Source organism: Molossus molossus, unplaced genomic scaffold (genome assembly GCF_014108415.1).
Source record: "Molossus molossus isolate mMolMol1 unplaced genomic scaffold, mMolMol1.p scaffold_m16_p_13, whole genome shotgun sequence".
In the NCBI taxonomy this organism is placed as follows: domain Eukaryota; kingdom Metazoa; phylum Chordata; class Mammalia; order Chiroptera; family Molossidae; genus Molossus; species Molossus molossus.
Window position 1 is genome coordinate 71,969,842 of NW_023425348.1, and position 17,969 is coordinate 71,987,810.

Genomic DNA, 17,969 nt, shown 5'->3' on the forward strand with positions numbered 1-17,969 from the left:
ATTTTTAATGGAACTGCCTATAACCCAGCAATTCTACTTCTGGGAATTTATCCGAAGAAACCTGAAACACTAATTCGAAAGAATATATGTAACCCTATGTTCATTGCAGTGTTGTTTACAATAGCCAAGATTAGGAAGCAGTCCAAGTATCCATCAGTAGATGAGTGGATAAAACAGCTATGGTATAGTTAACAATGGAATACTACTTACTCAGTCTTAAAAAGATAATTTAACATTTTGCAACAGCACAGATGGACCAGGAGAACATTATGTTAAGTGAAATATAAGCCAGTCAGAGAAGGACAAGTACCATATTATTTCACTCATATGTGGAATTTAATGAACTGAACTAATAAACAAAATAGAGATAAACTCATAGATAAAGAGCAGGCAGACAGCTCTGGTGGGGGGATGTTGGGGAGGTGAAGGGATTGAGCAAAAAAAAAAAAGAGAAAGAATTCATGGACACGGACAACAGTCTGGTTATTACAGGGAGAGGTGGGGGGGTAGATGAAGGTGGAAGAGTGTATGGGGGGATAAACAATGGTTGAAATAAAATAAAATAAAATATAGAAAAAAATTGTCATACACTTCTGTTTTTTTTGATGAGTCATTTTAATTTTACCAAGATATGAAAAGTTGATGCGAAGGAAAAAGAATAAAAAACTTCAAATTGTCAACTCCCCAATTATTTTTATTTTACTGAGAAGGAAGATAACTAGATTATAAAGACTAAGCTTTGAATTTGATTAAATCAAATGAGTGGCTATATGGGGAAGAGTAAAACAAGTACCACATTGAATAAACATGGATATATTCCTGATACTTAAAAAAATTTTTTTTTATCCTCACTTGAAGACATTTTTCCATTGTTGTTCAGATAGAGTGGGAGGGAGAGAGGAAGAGAGAGAAAGAGAGAGCAACATCGACGTGTAAGGGACATATCGAATGGCTGCCTCCCGCACAACCCCAACCAGGGCCAGGGACAAACCACAACCAAGGCACGCGCCCTTAGCGGAAACCAAACCCAGGTCTCTCTGGACCACGGGCCGACGCTCTAACCGCTAAGCAAAACCAGCCAGAGCCATTTTTTACTTTTTTAAGAATTTTTATAAGACTTTGAGTCAAACTGACAACATATGCCAGGGAGCAAGATCCCAAATGCTCCCTATTCCTGATACCTTAAACACTTCCTAATTCTAGTCCTTTGTTAACTTCTACAATTATTTCTCAAGTATAACTGAACATTAATTATCTTTTAAAACTAAAACTAGCCCTGGCCAGTTTGGCTCAACGGTTAGAGCGTTGGCCCACAGACCAGAGAGTTCTGGATTCGGTTTCCAATAAGAGCACGTACCTCAGTTGCAGTTTGTCCCCGCCCCAGTTGGGGTCATGTGGGTGGCAACCGCTCAATGTCTCTCGCTCACATTGATGTCTCTCTCTCTCTCTTCCTCCCTCTCTCCCTCAAGATAAATGCAAAAATGTCCTTGGGAGAGGATAAACAAAAACAAAAACAAAAAACTATCCTCTCCCAGCTGGCGTGGCTCAGTGGTTGAGCATCGACCCATACACCAAGAGGTTAAGCCCTGGCCAGTCTGGCTCAGCGGTTGAGCATCGGCCTGTGGACCAGAGAGTCCTGGGTTCGGTTCCCGCTAGGGGCACGTACCACACACACAAAAAAAGAGGTCACCGGTTCGATTCCCGGTTAGGGCACATCACCCGGGTATGTGCCCGATCCCCAATGGGGGGAATGTAGGAGATGGCCAGTTGATGTTCTCTCTCATCGATGTTTCTATCTCTCTCCCCCTCTCCCTTCCTCTCTCTAAAATCAATAAAGAAAAATTAAAAAAACAAAAATAAAACAAAACAAACTATCTTCTGGGTAATTATTGAAACTAATGATCACTTACAGCAGATTAATTTTGCAAAATATAAACCTTATCAGAAGAAATGTCTAATAATCCATTGACTAACTGTGGTAGCATCCATTTTTAACAGTTGAGATACCTATGCCCTTTACCTGGAACATTAAGAAAAATTTTTTTTCTTTATTGATTTTTAGAGAGCGAGGGAGAGAGAGAGAGAGAAACATCGGTGAGTGAGAACATTGATTGGTTGACTCCTGCCTGCCCCCACTGGGGATTGGGCCCACAACCTGGGCATGTGCCCTGACCAAGAATCAAACCGGCGACCTCTTAGTGCATGAGCTACATGGAAAATTTTTATACAGAGATCTAAAGAAGCTACAATATTTAACTGTTCAAAAGTAAATTCGTTTTCCCTAAGTAATATTAGGAGTATTTTTCATATTTTATTGAACATTTTATAAAATGGTATAAATACCTATAAAACTAACATTCTTCTTAACAGAGAAACCGCTACATGTAAACAGCATTTTTTTTTTATCCTCACCTGAGGACATTTTCCCATTTTTTGTTCAGATAGAGTGGGCAGGGGAGAGAGAGAGAGAGAGAGGAAAGTCAACGTGAAAGGGACACATTGAGTGGTTGCCACCCACACGACCCAACCAGGGCCGGGGACAAACTGCAACCAAGGTACATGCCCTTAGCAGGAACCGAGCCCAGGTCTCTCGGGACCACAGGCCTATACTCTAACCGCTGAGTCAAACCATCCAGGGCTGTAAACAGCATTTTGGCTAATTACCTCAAAATCAATTTTTTTCTTACACCTTGGGGAAGTAAATAAATTCCATACTATCAGAATTTTTTTTAATGTTATTTTTATAATTGTCAATTATACTAATCATTAAAATAACTGTACAATTTTAAATAATTCAAAAACATATTTGACAAATGAAAACAACTGGCATAACTCTATAGAGGAAAGTAAGTAAATCAAACAATTTAAAGGAAAAAGAAAGTCTGTATATACTTTGTTTAGGTTTTCATTTAATAACCAATTGGGACAAGCCAATGCTTGTTTTAAGACACTACTGGGCTAGGCCTCATCTCAAGTGAGTTTACATAGCAGTTGCTTATAACAAATGTGATAAGTGAATTAATTGCAAACCCACATTCCTAATTTGTTCCCTACATATTTTCTACTCTAAAGTATAGCATATGCACTTTTGTGGAATTTAGGACAATTTAAATTGAGTTTGAGATGTAGAAGCTGCCTGATCCTATTTGTCTTCTTAATTCTAAAAAGCTTAGCCCCAACCCTGAAACCTGAAAGCAAATGGCACCCTAAACACAAACCCTATCTTCCATTCATTTAGCCTTTTTCACTACTCTTTTCTGCTGCTCTCGAATCCCTTATACCATGAAAAATAAAAGTCTTGGAATATTAAAGATGTAAATAATTTTAAGGAATTGGGGAAATATTGAAGAATGGCACTTTAAGATCTACTAATAGATTTTCAAGTTGCTGCAGTAGCTACAGAAAGAACATTCTCCTTTCCACCACCCAGTCCCAATTATAAAGATATCAGGAAAGGAGTGTATGCAAACAAATTCATTTTATTCAACAAATAATTATGTGCCGATGTGGCAGGCTCTTACCAGCAGTGGATATACAGTGGTAAATTAAACTATGTTTTATAACTCATGGAGGTATATTTTAGGGAGGCAGTCAGCTAATAAGAAAACTAGGTAGTTAAATCTTTATCTGTACTTCCTATTTTCCTTACAATATATTGTATTACTTCTGGAATTTATAATTTGCCTATTTAATGTAGTGACAAATGTATGCTTACATATACACAGATTTAGACTTAACAAACGGACTAAAACATGTTGCTGTCCCATAAATTTTGTTCTCTGAGGCACCTAAAATGTGTGACAGAAACAACAGATTTGTTAAATGAGTAGAAAATATAAACCACTGTTATGTATTTACATTATAATTAAAATTAAAATAGTTCTACATTGAGTTTACATTCATTTTGTACTAACCAAATTAGGTATTAATCTTGCACTTTTCTGAACCAACTAAGAAATTATTTGCCCAGTGTGTGCTTCATATTTACCAGGTGGTTATGGGACCATGGACATGAATTTTACTTAAGATCTTATAACCAAGTTGGAAACATGAAATTATTGGGAATAACAGACGACTAAATTCTTAAATTTAATTTTATATATGCTCCACAGCCTATAAAATTCAGAGGAAAATAAGTTCCATACAAATTAGTTACCAAAGAAAGTTTCACTAAGCAGATGAAATCCTGGTCATTAATGAGAGAACAGGTTTGTGTAAGTCAATGAAATAACATGAGTTTCTGAAGTTTTCTGTGCAATAGTGAGGACATTCATATAAGAAAAAAATATGTATTAGGAGAGTAGGTTTGGTAATTGTGGTGGCGGTCCATTATAGAGGGCCTAAATAAAAAACTAAGCAGAGTTTGAACCTGATACACAAGAAAATTGGATGTCACCCAATAATGGAAGTACAGAAGCTATGGCTCATCAGTAGGGTGGTGGTGAGGGAGAGTGAAGGTGGGGAAGAAGATAGAGAGGTGGTTTTCAGTGTCATTCAATAAATCAAGAAGACACTAACAGAGAAATAGCTAAGAAGCTGTTGCTGTCATCCTTACCTGGGGTAATAGTGGCCTGGGGTTTTGGTGAAGGAGGACAGGGAGAGAAAAACAGTAATACTGAGGGAAAAATAATAGAATGTTATGTTAATTGCTGTACAGTAAACTTTACTTTTTATTTTTAATGCAGTGCTTTATTTCACATATTGATTTTTCTTAAGGGGGAGGGGGGCGAGAGAGACAGAAAGATCGATTTGTTGTTCCACCTATTCACCCATTCCTTGGTTGATTCTCATATGTGCCCTGACCAGGGACCAAACCAATAACCTTGGAGTACTAGCGACAACTCTCCAATCAACTGAGCTACCTGAGCAGGGAAAGTTTACTTTTTAAAATATATGTTTCTCTATTGATTTAAGAGAAAGAGGGAGAAAGAGACAAAGGGGAAGAGAGAGAGGAACACTGATGTGAGAAACACTGATCTGCTGCCTCCCGCATACACCCCTAACCAGGGATCGAGACCAAAATCTGGGCATGTGCCCTGACCATGAACTGAATCAGTGACCTTTTGGTGTACTGGACAATGCTCAACCAACGGAGCCACACCTGCCATGGCGAAGTTTACTTTTTATTGAATTTAATGTGATGACCATAAACAACTCACATTTTTTTAAAGTTAGGAGACAAGGTATTGGTTTTCAAATAAGACAGTGAGTGGGATTAAAGATGTGTATTTGAGTCACCGGTTTAATTTTATCAAAAATATACATTACCAGTCAGAAAAAAGAAACAGAAGAACCCCAGTGAGTGCTTGAGATAAAGGAAAAAATCATGTTTGTTTTTTTTTTATCCTCACCCGAGGACATTTTTCCATTTTTTGTTCAGATAGAGTAGGAGGGAGAGAGAGAAAGAGAGAAAGAGAGGGAAACATCGACGTGAAAGGGATGCATCGAGTGGCTGCCACCCACACAACCCAACCAGGGCCGGGGACAAACTGCAACCGAGATATGCGCCCTTAGCAGGAACCGAACCCGGGTCTCTCTGGACTGCAGGCTGACACTCTAATCACTGAGCCAAATCGGCCAGGGCGAAAAAAATCATGTCTTAAAAAAAAAAATCAAAGGAGAATATTATAAGAAAGAGAGACCTGATGGATGATACACTTTTATACTGCTAAATAAGTATAACATTTATACTAGACAGTGAGTATTTATACTATGTACTAGATACCTAGTATCATGGGTAATGTTTCAGCTAGCCTTTCTTAAAATCGCTTTTCAAAAACTGGATTACATTTCTCTACTTTCTGAGCAAGTTGCCTACTCTTCCAGTATTTCCCTATTAACAGATTTATGAATGTGGACAAAATACATTTCCTCCTTCCATAAACCATATAGTGTATTCCTCAGATTAAACTATTACGTTTTTGTCAATGCTACTATTCAAACTCTTAATTTTAGATGAGAAAGTATAATTACAGTATGCAACTCTACCTTTGATATGTTTTATCACCATCTCCAATAGAATCAGCATTTGTATTATGAGCCAATTCTAGCTTTCTCAATCTTGTATGTATAGTTTATTCTCCTTTTTTAAAAATGTTTCTATTGATTTTTTAGAGAGGAAAAGGGAGGGAGAGATAGAAACATTGATACGAGAAAGAAACATTGATCGGCTGCCTCCTGCACACCCTGCACTGGGGATTGAGCCTGCAACCTGGGCATGTGCCCTGACTGGAATCAAACCAGGACCTGTCAGTCCATGGGAAGATGCTCAATCGACTGAGCCACATTGGCCAAGCTATTTCTTTTTTTTTAATTGAAATGACTTAATTCCACATTCCTTTAAAATGTTTCTCAAATAGCCCTGGATGGTTTGGCTCAGTGGTTGAAGCGTCAGCCTGAGGACCAGAGAGTCCTGGATTCGGTTCCCACTAAGGGTATGTACCTCACTTGCAGTTTGTCCCTGGCCCTGGTTGGGGTCATGTCGATGGCAAGTACTAGATGTGTCTCTCTCATGTCGATGTTTCTCTTCCTCTCTTCCTCCATCTCTCCCTCCTGCTCTAAAGATAAATGAAAAAAAAAAATGTCCTCGGAAGAGGATAAAAAAAAAAAGTTAATCAAATAATCTCCAAATCATCATTTTCAACAAAATTATAAAATTGTTTAATCTTTCCCTCTCTACTCTTGGATAAACTATACATTGGCCACTTTACTAAAAATTGGAAGCAATTAAAAAACATGATTACTTAACTCAATTTGAAAGATCATGCCACCAACCTTTGATAGTGAAATACCAATTCTAAATGGTCAGTCTAAAGAAATGATCATAGCCCTGGCCAGTTTGGCTCAGCGGTTAGAGCATCGGCCTGCAGTCCAGAGAGACCCGGGTTCGGGTCCCGCTAGGAGCATGTGCCTCAGTTGCGGTTTGTCCCCGGCCCTGGTTGGTCGTGCGGGAGGCAGCCCCTTGATGTGTCCCTTTCATATTGATGTTTCTCTCTCTTTCTCTCTCTTCCTCTTTCTCCCTCCCACTCTATCTGTACAAAAAATGGAAAAACATCCTCGGGTGAGGATTAAAAAAAAAAAAAAAAAGATCATAAATGTCTGACATGTAAGTAAAATTGTATTTATATTAGTTTTTTATAAAGCAAAAAATGGAAACAATATGATTGTACAACAATAAAGAACTGGTTAAATAGCATATATCTAGAATGGACTACTGTATTAGCATATTTAAAGTGAATATTTTAAAGTCAATATTTGTACAGTAAATTAATAACGAATGTAAAAAACATGTTACAACAGGCTTAAGTTTTGATTTTACAGATACCTACACCTAAAAAAGCTAACAGTGATAAAAAGTAGTGGAGATAAGGATTATTCCCTATCACGCTTATACTTTTCAAATTTCCCTGCAATAAACATACTGTATTACTCTTTTTTTTTATTCTTACCCGAGGACATTTTTTTTTTTTTTCATTTATCTTTAGAGTGGGAGGGAGAGAGGGAGGAAGAGAGAGAGAAAAACATCAATGTTAGAGAGACACATCAAGTGGTTGCCACCCACAATACCCCAACCGTGGCCGGGAAAAACTGCAACTGAGGTATGTGCCCTTAGCAGGAACCGAACCAGGGAATCTCTGGACCACGGGCCGATGCTCTAACCAATGAGCTAAACCAGACAGGTCAATTATATTACTCTTTTAAATAAGAAAAATACAAAAGTTTTATTTTCCTTTTTAAACAATCACAAGTTGTTTTTCCTTCCTCATGTCCCTCCTTTTCAACTTCCAGTCTTTTGATGCAACATTAGACTTGCCTTTTAAAATTACACCATTTAATTCCAAAATTTTCATTTATCCACATATTTTACTTCAGTGACAACTGCTTATGAAAGCCTACTATGCAATAATTGTATATTTTCAGTACTCCATCTAGGTATTACTCCACTGGCTCATTTGAAAACAAGATAATCTTTATAAAAAAATCCCACAGGACATTTGTCTTTTCTCCATCTAGCCCTCCTGCTAGTTAATTTAGACAGCATATCCCAGGACCCAGTCCTTTTTCTGCCTAAGATATGGCTCAAAAAACACTTTCAGAAAATAAAAATCCCACAAAGGTACTGACTTTTATCAGTTTTCCAGCACCTAGAATAGTGCCCAACATATAATAGATATTCAATAAATAGTGGCTACATAAATGTGGATAAAAATCTATCACTGATTGAATATTCATTCAAAACTAAATTGTGGAATTATTATTCTATCTCAACTATTACTGAAAATAAAAAAATGAAAATGTGGCCCTGACCAGTTTGGCTCAGCAGTTAGAGCATCAGCCTGTGGAAAGAAGGGTTGCAGGTTTGATCCCTGGTCCCAGTCTGGGTCGTGCAGAAGGCAACCAATTGATGTATCTCTCTCACATTGATGTTTCTCTCTCTCTCTCTCTCTCTCTCTCTCTCACCCCTCCCCCTCCCTACCACTCTATCTAAAAATCAGCCAATGGAAAAAATATATTCGGGTGCCAAATTATCCTTATTAAAAAAAATTAAGGCCCTGGATGGTTTGGTTCAGAGGTTGGAGCATCAGCCTGAGACCAAAGAGTCTTGGATTCGAATCCAGTCAAGAGCACAGCACGTACCTTGGTTGTGGTTTGAACCCCGGCCCTGGTCGGGGTTGTTCAGGAAGCAGCCAGTCGATGTGTCTTTCTCATGTCAATATTTCTCTCTCTCTCCCTCCCACTCTCTCTAAACATAAATGGAAAAATATCCTTGGGTGAGGATTAAAAAAAAAAAATTTAGGTTAAAAACATTAAATTCCAGCACAATCAACACTGAGAAATAAATCACCTTCCTCTATGACAGACACATTCCAAAGTTAAAATCTGTCTCTATTTTGTTTTTTTTAATCCTCATCCGAGGACACTTTTCCATTTTTTGTACAGACAGTGTGGGAGGGAGAGAGAGAGAGGGAAACATCGATGTGAAAGGGACACATCGAGTGGCTGCCACCCGCACGACCAACCAGGGCCGGGGACAAACTGCAACCAAGGTACACGCCCTCAGCAGGAACCGAACCCGGGTCTCTCCGGACCGCAGGTGGACGCTCTAACTGGTGAGCCAAACCGGCCAGGGCAAAATCTGTCTCTATTTTAACGGATTAAGCCCTATTTGGAAATTTTAAGCATTATCTCCAGAATGTTTATAATGTAATCTAACAGGTAACTTATTTTAAAAAGTTTTCCCTTCCTCCACAGGTTACTGAGTGCATTTCTCCAAATAGGGTCACATTTAAAGACTTAACAAAAGCTTGCACTATTTTCTCTAGAATTTGATTTGTATAATTTGAAATGTTTGGTTTGTATTTTACATTTTATCCCCTCCAAATAGGTTTTTGATATTTCCCAAAGTGACATCACCAAAAGTAACAATCCTATATGGAATACCCATTAAGGTTTTAGTAGACAAGAATGAAATATAGATCAGAATTCCAGATTATGGAATTCCTGCCATAAAAAAGAGACTATCTTTGTGCTATCACTGAAATGTAAATAAAGTTGAAGGGGAAAATAATCTGAACAAGCTCTGGGTCAAGATGATGATACTTTATTCTGTAAGTGAAGTCTAGAGGAAGGCCCCTATAATCTAATAAATATGTGGTCATTCTTTCTGGTGGATTTTAATATGCAGGTCTAATGTTGTCTAGGCTTTATGTAACAAGTTAGTAGAGCTGTCAGATTATCAAAAGTTGTAACATATAAAAAGGATATTAATAGGAAAAGAACATATTCAGAATACTCAGTTTCCCAAAGAACCTGAGCTCCTGACAGCCCTTTCCTAATCTCTACTTAAACCTGAAAAATAGGAGCAAGACCCTTGTTCTACTCCCTTCCACTCATCGTCCCACAATATGCAAACACAATATTAAAATAATCTCAAAGTTGAACTTTCAATTGCAACAGCTGAGATACACTGTTGGATAGGAAGGCATGCATAGGAAAACTAGATTTTATGGGCCCTGGGCAGGTAGCTCAGTTGGTTAGAATGTCATCCTGTCCCAATACGCCAAGGTTGTGGGTTCGATCTCCAGTCAGGGCACATACAAGAAACAACTAATCAATGCATAAATAAGTGGAACAAGAAATCAATAATTGCTCTCTCTCTAAAAAAAAAAATCAATAAAATTACAAAGCAAAACAAAAAAAAGGAATTTTATGAACTATTTCATTACCTCACCATTGGGAAAACTAGTTTTAAAAATATTTAATGCTGCCCGGCAGGTGTGGTTCAGTGGATTGAGCACTGCCACATGGACTGAGAGGTCCAGGTTTGATTCCTGGTCAGGGTTCAGGCTTGATCCCTTGTAGGGGGCATGCCGGAGGCAGTAGATTGTTGTTTCTCTCTCACATAGATGTTTCCATCTTTCTCTCCCTCCCTCTCTAACAAACAATAAAAACATATTTAAAACTAAAAATTAAAAAATGAGAAATGGGTTTTGATCAACTAAATAAAATTCTAAGTACAAAACACACATTTGAAAGAAAAATATTTAAAGCAAGTTAAAACCACCAAAACAACAAAGAAAAATACTGATCTTTTCTCAGAGCAAATTTATCGTTCCAGCCAATCTGGTGATGAGAAAAACAACATAAGCAATAAAGATAGCATACTATTTAGTTATGCCAAAATTACCTGAACTCCTAGTAATCATGCTAAAGTTAAAAGATTCCCTTAACTCTCCTAATATAGAGTGTTCCTTTAAATAAAAAATAAATAAATAAATAAAGGAACAAGCCCTGGCTGGTGTGGCTCAGTAGGTTGGGTGTCGTCCAGAACACCAAAGGGTCACTGGTTAGATTCCCCATCAGGGCACATGCCGGGATTGCAGCTTGGTCCCTGGTAGGGGAAATGTGGGAGGCTCTCGATTGACTGATGTTTCTCTCTCTCCCTCTCTTCCTTTCTCTCTCTAAAAACAATAAAATACATAAACAAACAAAAACAAAACAGAAAAATGGAGCAAAGGACATCAGTTCTCAGAAAAATAAATCTAAAGGGTCTTTAAACATATGAAATACTCAATCTCATTTATAAAAGAAATGCAAATAAAAACCACATAGATTATAATTCTTTATCTATGAACACTGGCAAAAATTAAAGTGCAATAATATATTATGTAATGAGGATATGATGTTGGCTCTTTCAAGGATTATCAATGTGATTTCATTTTTTAATTAATTAATTAATTAATATCCTTACCCGAGGACATTTTTCCATTTTTTTGTTCAGATAGAGTGGGAGGGAAAGAGAGTAAAAGAGAGAGAAACATCGATGTGAAAGGGACACATCGAATGGCTGCCATCCACACGACCCAACCAGGGCCGGGGACAAGCTGCAACCAAGGTATATGCCCTTAGCAGGAACCGAACCCAGGTCTCTCGGGACCACAGGCCGAAGCTCTAACAGCTGAGCCAAACCGGCCAGGGCTATCAATGTGATTTTAAATTGTTATAATCTCTGTGGAAGGCAATTGGGATATAAAAATATGTTTTTTAAATCCCACATCCTCTTTGATTCAGCAATTCCTCATCTACAAATTTAATATAGTCAAACAAATGGAAAAGATACATACATAGATATTTGAATATCTATGTAATATTTACAATAAAACAGGTTGGAAGAATTTGAATGTCCTTCAGTAGGAGACAAGTTAAACAAAATATAGAATAGTAAGTATTTGTTTAAAAAAGCAGAAAAACTTCTAAAATTTACTTCGTTAAGCAAAAAAACCAAGGTGACAAACAGAACATAAGATTATATAATTATTCATGTAAAAGGAGAGAAAAAAATAAGCTGAACATTTGGTTGGCTTAAAGACAGGTAGATGAAAGACTTCACTGTAGGTCCCTTTTGTATCTTGGATTTCTGAAATATATATATATATATATATACACACACATACATACATACACACATATATTCTCTTTAGATGATCTATATCCTTTGTGGCTTCTCTTATATTTAAACATATTTCTGTATCTTACCATCAGTTCTCAAAACTAACTTTCTAAATACTCCAAATGTACTGAAGAAATAGGGTATGCATTATGCACACAGAAATTAGATGTATAATATTGTTAAATTATTTAACTTTTTTTTTTTTTTGCATTTATCTTCAGATAGAGCGGGAGGGAGAGAGAAAGAGAAACATCAATGTGAGAGACACATCAAGTGGTTGCCACCCAAACGACCTGAACCGGAGCTAGGAACAAACTGCAACTGAGGAACAGGCCCTTAGTGGGAACCAAACCCTGGACTCTCTGGTCCACAGGCCAATGCTCTAACCACTTAGCAACCGGGTAGGGCTATTTAATTATTTTTTTAATTTAAGGCAGGGAGTTATTTTTTCAGTTTCTCTAAACACCTAGTAGAATTTAAACATTTTTAAGAGAAATCAACCTTAACACAAATCAACAATACAGTACATGCTTTCATAAAAATTTAACTCATTTGATCATAATTTTCAATCCTAAAAATGGAAATTAACTGTGAAACAAGATACTGTTGTCATTCAAGATTTAAATGTTTTAGAGTATTTGTAACATTTTATAATGAGATTGATGAAATACATGGGTAAAAATGTGACTCAAAGTCAACATATAACAAATTGTTGGAAGCCGCAAACTATAAATTTCTGGCACTAAACCAACCGAATTAGATTTACCAAATTTATATATATACATAAACATAAACTTCATAATCATTTCATTCTTAAAAATGAAGCTAAAAAATATTATTACAAATTCTAATAAAAGTACTTTCATTTTATGAGAACTTTTATTAGGACGGACTTTGTGAGAGACAGCTTATTATAAAATAAATACTAAGAGTTAACTTGATGGCCCTGGTTGGTTTGGCTCAGTGGTTAAAGCATTCAATGGACCAAAGGGTTTCAGGTTCGATTCCCATTCAAGGACACATACCTAGGTTGCAGGTTCAATCCCTGGCCCTGAGTGGGATCATGCAGGAGGCAACCAATCATGTCTCTCTCACATTGTTGTTTTTCTCTCTTTCTCTTGCCTTCCTTTCCTTCCATTCTATCTTTAAAGAAAAGAGTTAACTTGGTGGAAAGTTACTAAATGAATAAAAATAATCTTTAAAATATATATACATATGTGTGTGTGTATATATATATAAATATATAAAATCTATTAGTTTGAGGAAGTTATATATAATCAGAAATGTCCAAAAATACATGTGTATCTGACAATGTTATTTTACTGTCATCTTTTTCACTGCAGATTTTTTCCCCTGCATATAGAACTTGGGACAACTTTCTTTCTCCAAATTCAAGAGAAAATTCCCGTCTTCTGGCTTCCATTGTGGCTATTGGTGAGTTGTCAAGTGCCAGTCCTTTGAAGGTCATTTTTCTTTTTGTATCCAGGTGCTTCTGTGATTTTTTTTTTGGTCTTTAGTTTTCTATAGTTTCATTCTAATGTCTAGGTGGGTAATTCTTCTTGTTTGGAATTCATTGAGCATCCTGAATCTCTGAATTCTTTAACCATTCCAGAAAATTCTTAATATTTCTCTTCAAATTGTGTTTCTGCCTAGTATCTCTCTTCTACTTCTGTAATTCAATTACACATTTTCTTAATCCTTAAATTCTTATTTTCTATCTCATTGTCTCTTTAAGCTCCAATCTAAATTTCTTCAATTCTCCAATTCTCTCTTCACCTCTAATTGGTTATTAACTTATTTCAACCTTAATTCTAGTTTTTGAAGTGTCTGCAGATATGTTTCTACTATAGGTGATTTCTTCATTTGCTAACAGTTGAACTACTTTTCATTGGGAAAATACGTGGAAATTCTTTTTTGCCTTAGGATGAAGATGCATTCATCAATAAAGGGGTTGAGTAAGCTTATTAGGTACCTAGGAGCATAATTCAGGTTGAGTCCACCTCACATCCATGGTTCAAATTCATTTTGCACCACCCAAGTGATGTTTATTTGGACCACAAATTCAAGGGCCAACTTATTGTTGTTAACATCTCAGGATTTCCCCATTCCACTCTGCTCAGGATCACAGCAACTTTCCTCAGTCTCCTACTAAGGTTAGAAAGGTAGCTGTCATTTATTTCTGATCACTGTCATCCTGAGTATTGCCTACACACAGCTTTAGAAGGAGAGGAGGTCCTGTTGGGCAGGCCTTGGGCTTTGGCAAAGGCTCTCTCAATGTTCCTTTTTTGTTTGTTTGATTTCCAAAAAGGTTTTGGCTTGGTAATTCTTTACAATGCAGTTAGCTCAATGCTTTAAAGATGCTTAATTGTGTCCAGTACCCTGCCTTGTTTTCAGTAAGAGCTGATCTGAATAACTGAGGTCACCATTTTAACTGAATCTTCTTAAATATATTGTATTAACAACTACCTTTGAAAAACTAGCAACTAAGTTTAAGCGACTAAAGGGGCATTTGTGATCTTGCTTTCCAGCAATGTCATCAGTTTGGCTCAAAGAAACTTACAAAAATTTTTTTAAAAAGGCAACTATAAACTTTAAAATCCAGTGGTCATTGAAACCCTAAATTTTCAAAGGTTAAAAATGTTATAGAACCCAATTAATCAAATATATTTCCTGTAATGTTTTATAGCATTCCCAAATAAGTGTAATTCAGTTCTCCGAAAAACTTTATGAATCCAGCAATTTGAGTTTACCTTTAATGTTTGCTATAACTATATAAAGAAAGTTTGGGTGAAAGCCACAAGGAAAAAAGGAAAATGAGAAATAATATTTAACAGAATTCTACTGCATTTTTTAAAAGACAAAAGCTAGAGTAATCAATCTTTTACATGTTTTTAAAAAATAAATCTATATAAAGTTTGTGGATTAAGTTAAAATAGGAATTTATATACATTTTAATATCTAGATGTCTTAATGAATACCCACTCATCAATCAGATGTTGGCATTGTACACATACACATTAGTCAAAGCGGTGAAAAGAGGTGGGGAAGAGTTAGAATGTTTATGCTTTACAAAACAACCTATGAAAACAAGTTTCTATCTCAAATATACACATACAAATGTCTCAGAAATTTTACTAATTTGGCTAAAAGTTTATTGTAACCAATCAGGTATTTTATCTTCTGTATCAGGTTTTTCAGTTTTATCTGAGAGTATTTTGGAATCACAAGCAAACATTTTTTTTTATGGTACTTCCAAACACTGCATAAATTAGCAATGCCTTTTATATTGGGTAATTCTTTAAAGCCTTTCTCTTGTGTCTTACATCACAATAATTTTAAATATAAATAAAGCTTATTCTAAAACACTCAAATATCGGAGGATATTAGACAATTTTTATAGTTTTGGGAAAAACTAAAGATAAATCTTTTTTAAAAAAGGTAAAACTTTCAATCTTTCTTTTTTTTTTTTTTTTTTTTTTTTTTTTTTTTATCCTCACCCGAGGACATTTTTCCATTTTTGTACAGACAGAGTGGGAGGGAGAGAGAGGAAGAGAGAGAGAGGGAAACATCGATGTGAAAGGGACACATCGAGTGGCTGCCACCCGCACGACCAACCAGGGCCGGGGACAAACTGCAACCAAGGTACATGCCCTTAGCGGGAACCAAACCCGGGTCTCTCCGGACCGCAGGCGGACGCTCTAACCGCTGAGCCAAACAGGCCAGGGCTCAATCTTTCTTTTTAATGTAACTTTATAGCCAAGTATTATAATTTTATGAAAAATGATACATTTTGTTACAAATTGATATCATACTCTAAATCTTAGAAATTAACATTCAAGCTGTAACATATGATAAATTCAACTTTATTTTCCACTATGAATTTTCCGTACAACAAATATTTAGTGCCACTATTATACCACGCATTGTTCTAGGTCCCTAAAACATATCAATGTACAGAAGACAAACCATAAGCACAGTAAACTGCTTATTATATCAAGTACTATAGGTGAAAAAAGAGGTAAGTTTTTAGATGTTGGAAGTAGAGGTAGCAATTTTAAATAGGATGGTCCTAGCAGATCTCACTAAGACAACATTTTAGCAAAAATTGGAAGAAACCAAAGAATTTTGTCAGGCAGCTACCTGGACAAATTTCTTTAGAGCAGATAAAATAGCTAATGTAAAGAAAAACCTTGAGCCCTGACCGGTTTGGCTCAGTGGATGGAGTGTCAGCCCGTGGACTGGAGAGTCCCGGGTTTGGTTCCCGCTAAGGGCCTGTACGTCGGTTGCAGTTTGTCCGGGCCCTGGTTGCAGTCATGTGGGTGGTGACCAGTCGATGTGTCTCTCTCACACTATGTTTCTCTCTCTCTCTTCCTCCCGTTCTATCTGAAAATAAATGCAAAAATGTCCTCCGATGAGGATTAAAAAAAAAAAAAGCCTTGAGGTGAGAATGTGTCTAGAATGTTTAAGAAAGCCAGTGTGACTAAAGAAGAGACTACTATGTGAAATATCTGCCAAAGATATCAAGCACAAAATTTCATATATATTTAAGTCAGTATCTGAATTTACTCCTTACACTTTTTCTATTACAAGTTATTTACACAACATATCTGAATTTATGGCTAATAACTATCACATATAAAAATGTTAAACAGAGATATAAATTGATTTTAAATGCATGACTTTTTTTCTTTTTTACTATATCCAAATTAAAAACACAGAACCCTGCTTATTCCAAGGTTTTGGAAGATTCCAGAAAGTAGCCAAACCCAATCAGGAACCAGAACTCACTAATTTAGTGATCAAATTTCCATTACAATCCTCAATTACTCTTACTGCTATAAAAACAAAGTATACCATGTAATATCATTCCTTCTAAAACATGCAATAAATTGCTATCACATTAATACAATTCTTATTAATACTTCCATCATTATTTATATAACATATTGCCTCCCTAACAGATTTGGGGGCTTTTTTTTTTTTAATCCTCACCCGAGGATACTTTTCCATTTATCTTCAGACAGAGTGGAAGGGGGAGAGAGAGAGAGAAAGAAATGTTGATGTAAGAGAGAGACACTGATTGGTTGCCTCTCGCAGGGCTCCAACCAGGGCCAGGGACTGAACTGCAACCGAGGTACGTACCCTTGACCAAAATTGAACCCATGAGCCTTTGGTCCATGGGCCGACGCTCCAACTGCTGAGCCAAACGGGCCAGGGCGCTTTATAAATTTTTTTGTTAAATAGATGTTTGAAAACCAATTCTTATGCTTTCACTTTTCTTAACTTTAGCCAGTCTGATATTAAGAAAATATTCTAATAATATGCATAAGATGCCAGGACATTAGTTTCAGGGTTTTGTTCAAAACTAAGTTTCTATCTTTGATACTAATATCAATGAAAGTATAAGTGGCATTTTAAAATCTTGGTTATCAATTCCATGCCCTTTTAGTAAGTGTCCCTTTTAATGCACACTTGCATATTAACATATGCATTTCACAAAGGAGATAAAAGTTTCCTTTTTTTATTCATTAATACAATTCACATAACAAATGAGGATCATGTTTTCTGTCCACGAATCAATCGGAAAACTTTGTTACTGGATAGACAAATGGCAATGTGGTATCCTAGGACTGACATTTAGTACAAACATTTTACTCATGGCGAAAATTTTTCTAGGAATCAAATTGAGGGAACTGCTCAAGTTTTATCTACCTATAAAAAATAACTAATTTTCTGCCTTAGAAAAGGCTTTTTTGTCTCCCCCAAAATGAATACTCTGGTCAATTAATGACACATTTTCCTCAAATTATATGAAAACTATAAAAGGGAACAAAAGGTTTCATAGCTTCTTAATTCTATTCCTTAAGATTCAAATACAAAATAAAAATTAATGAAACCTAAAAAAGAATTTCTAACCGACATGCACTTTTTCTTTGACAAGAAAACTTCCACTCAATTAACTGCTGAAGTCATGTAGGCATTGAGTTAAAACAGCCCAGAATTATAAATATCTTAAGGT

The 17,969-nt window shown here is 36.2% G+C and overlaps 1 protein-coding gene across 7 annotated transcripts in view; it reads right to left on the reverse strand.

Moving 5' to 3' along the window:
* Nucleotides 1-17,969, reverse strand: part of CSTF3 (cleavage stimulation factor subunit 3) — an 88,275-nt gene that overhangs the window by 32,457 nt on the left and 37,849 nt on the right. For 5 of the 7 annotated variants that reach the window (XM_036257742.1, XM_036257745.1, XM_036257746.1 and 2 more), the window contains one exon: nucleotides 4,556-4,615. The exons of the other annotated variants lie outside the window; for them this stretch is intronic. In XM_036257742.1, coding sequence (XP_036113635.1) covers nucleotides 4,556-4,615 — 60 coding nt within the window. The remainder of the gene's footprint in view (nucleotides 1-4,555; nucleotides 4,616-17,969) is intronic. 7 annotated transcript variants of the gene reach the window in all.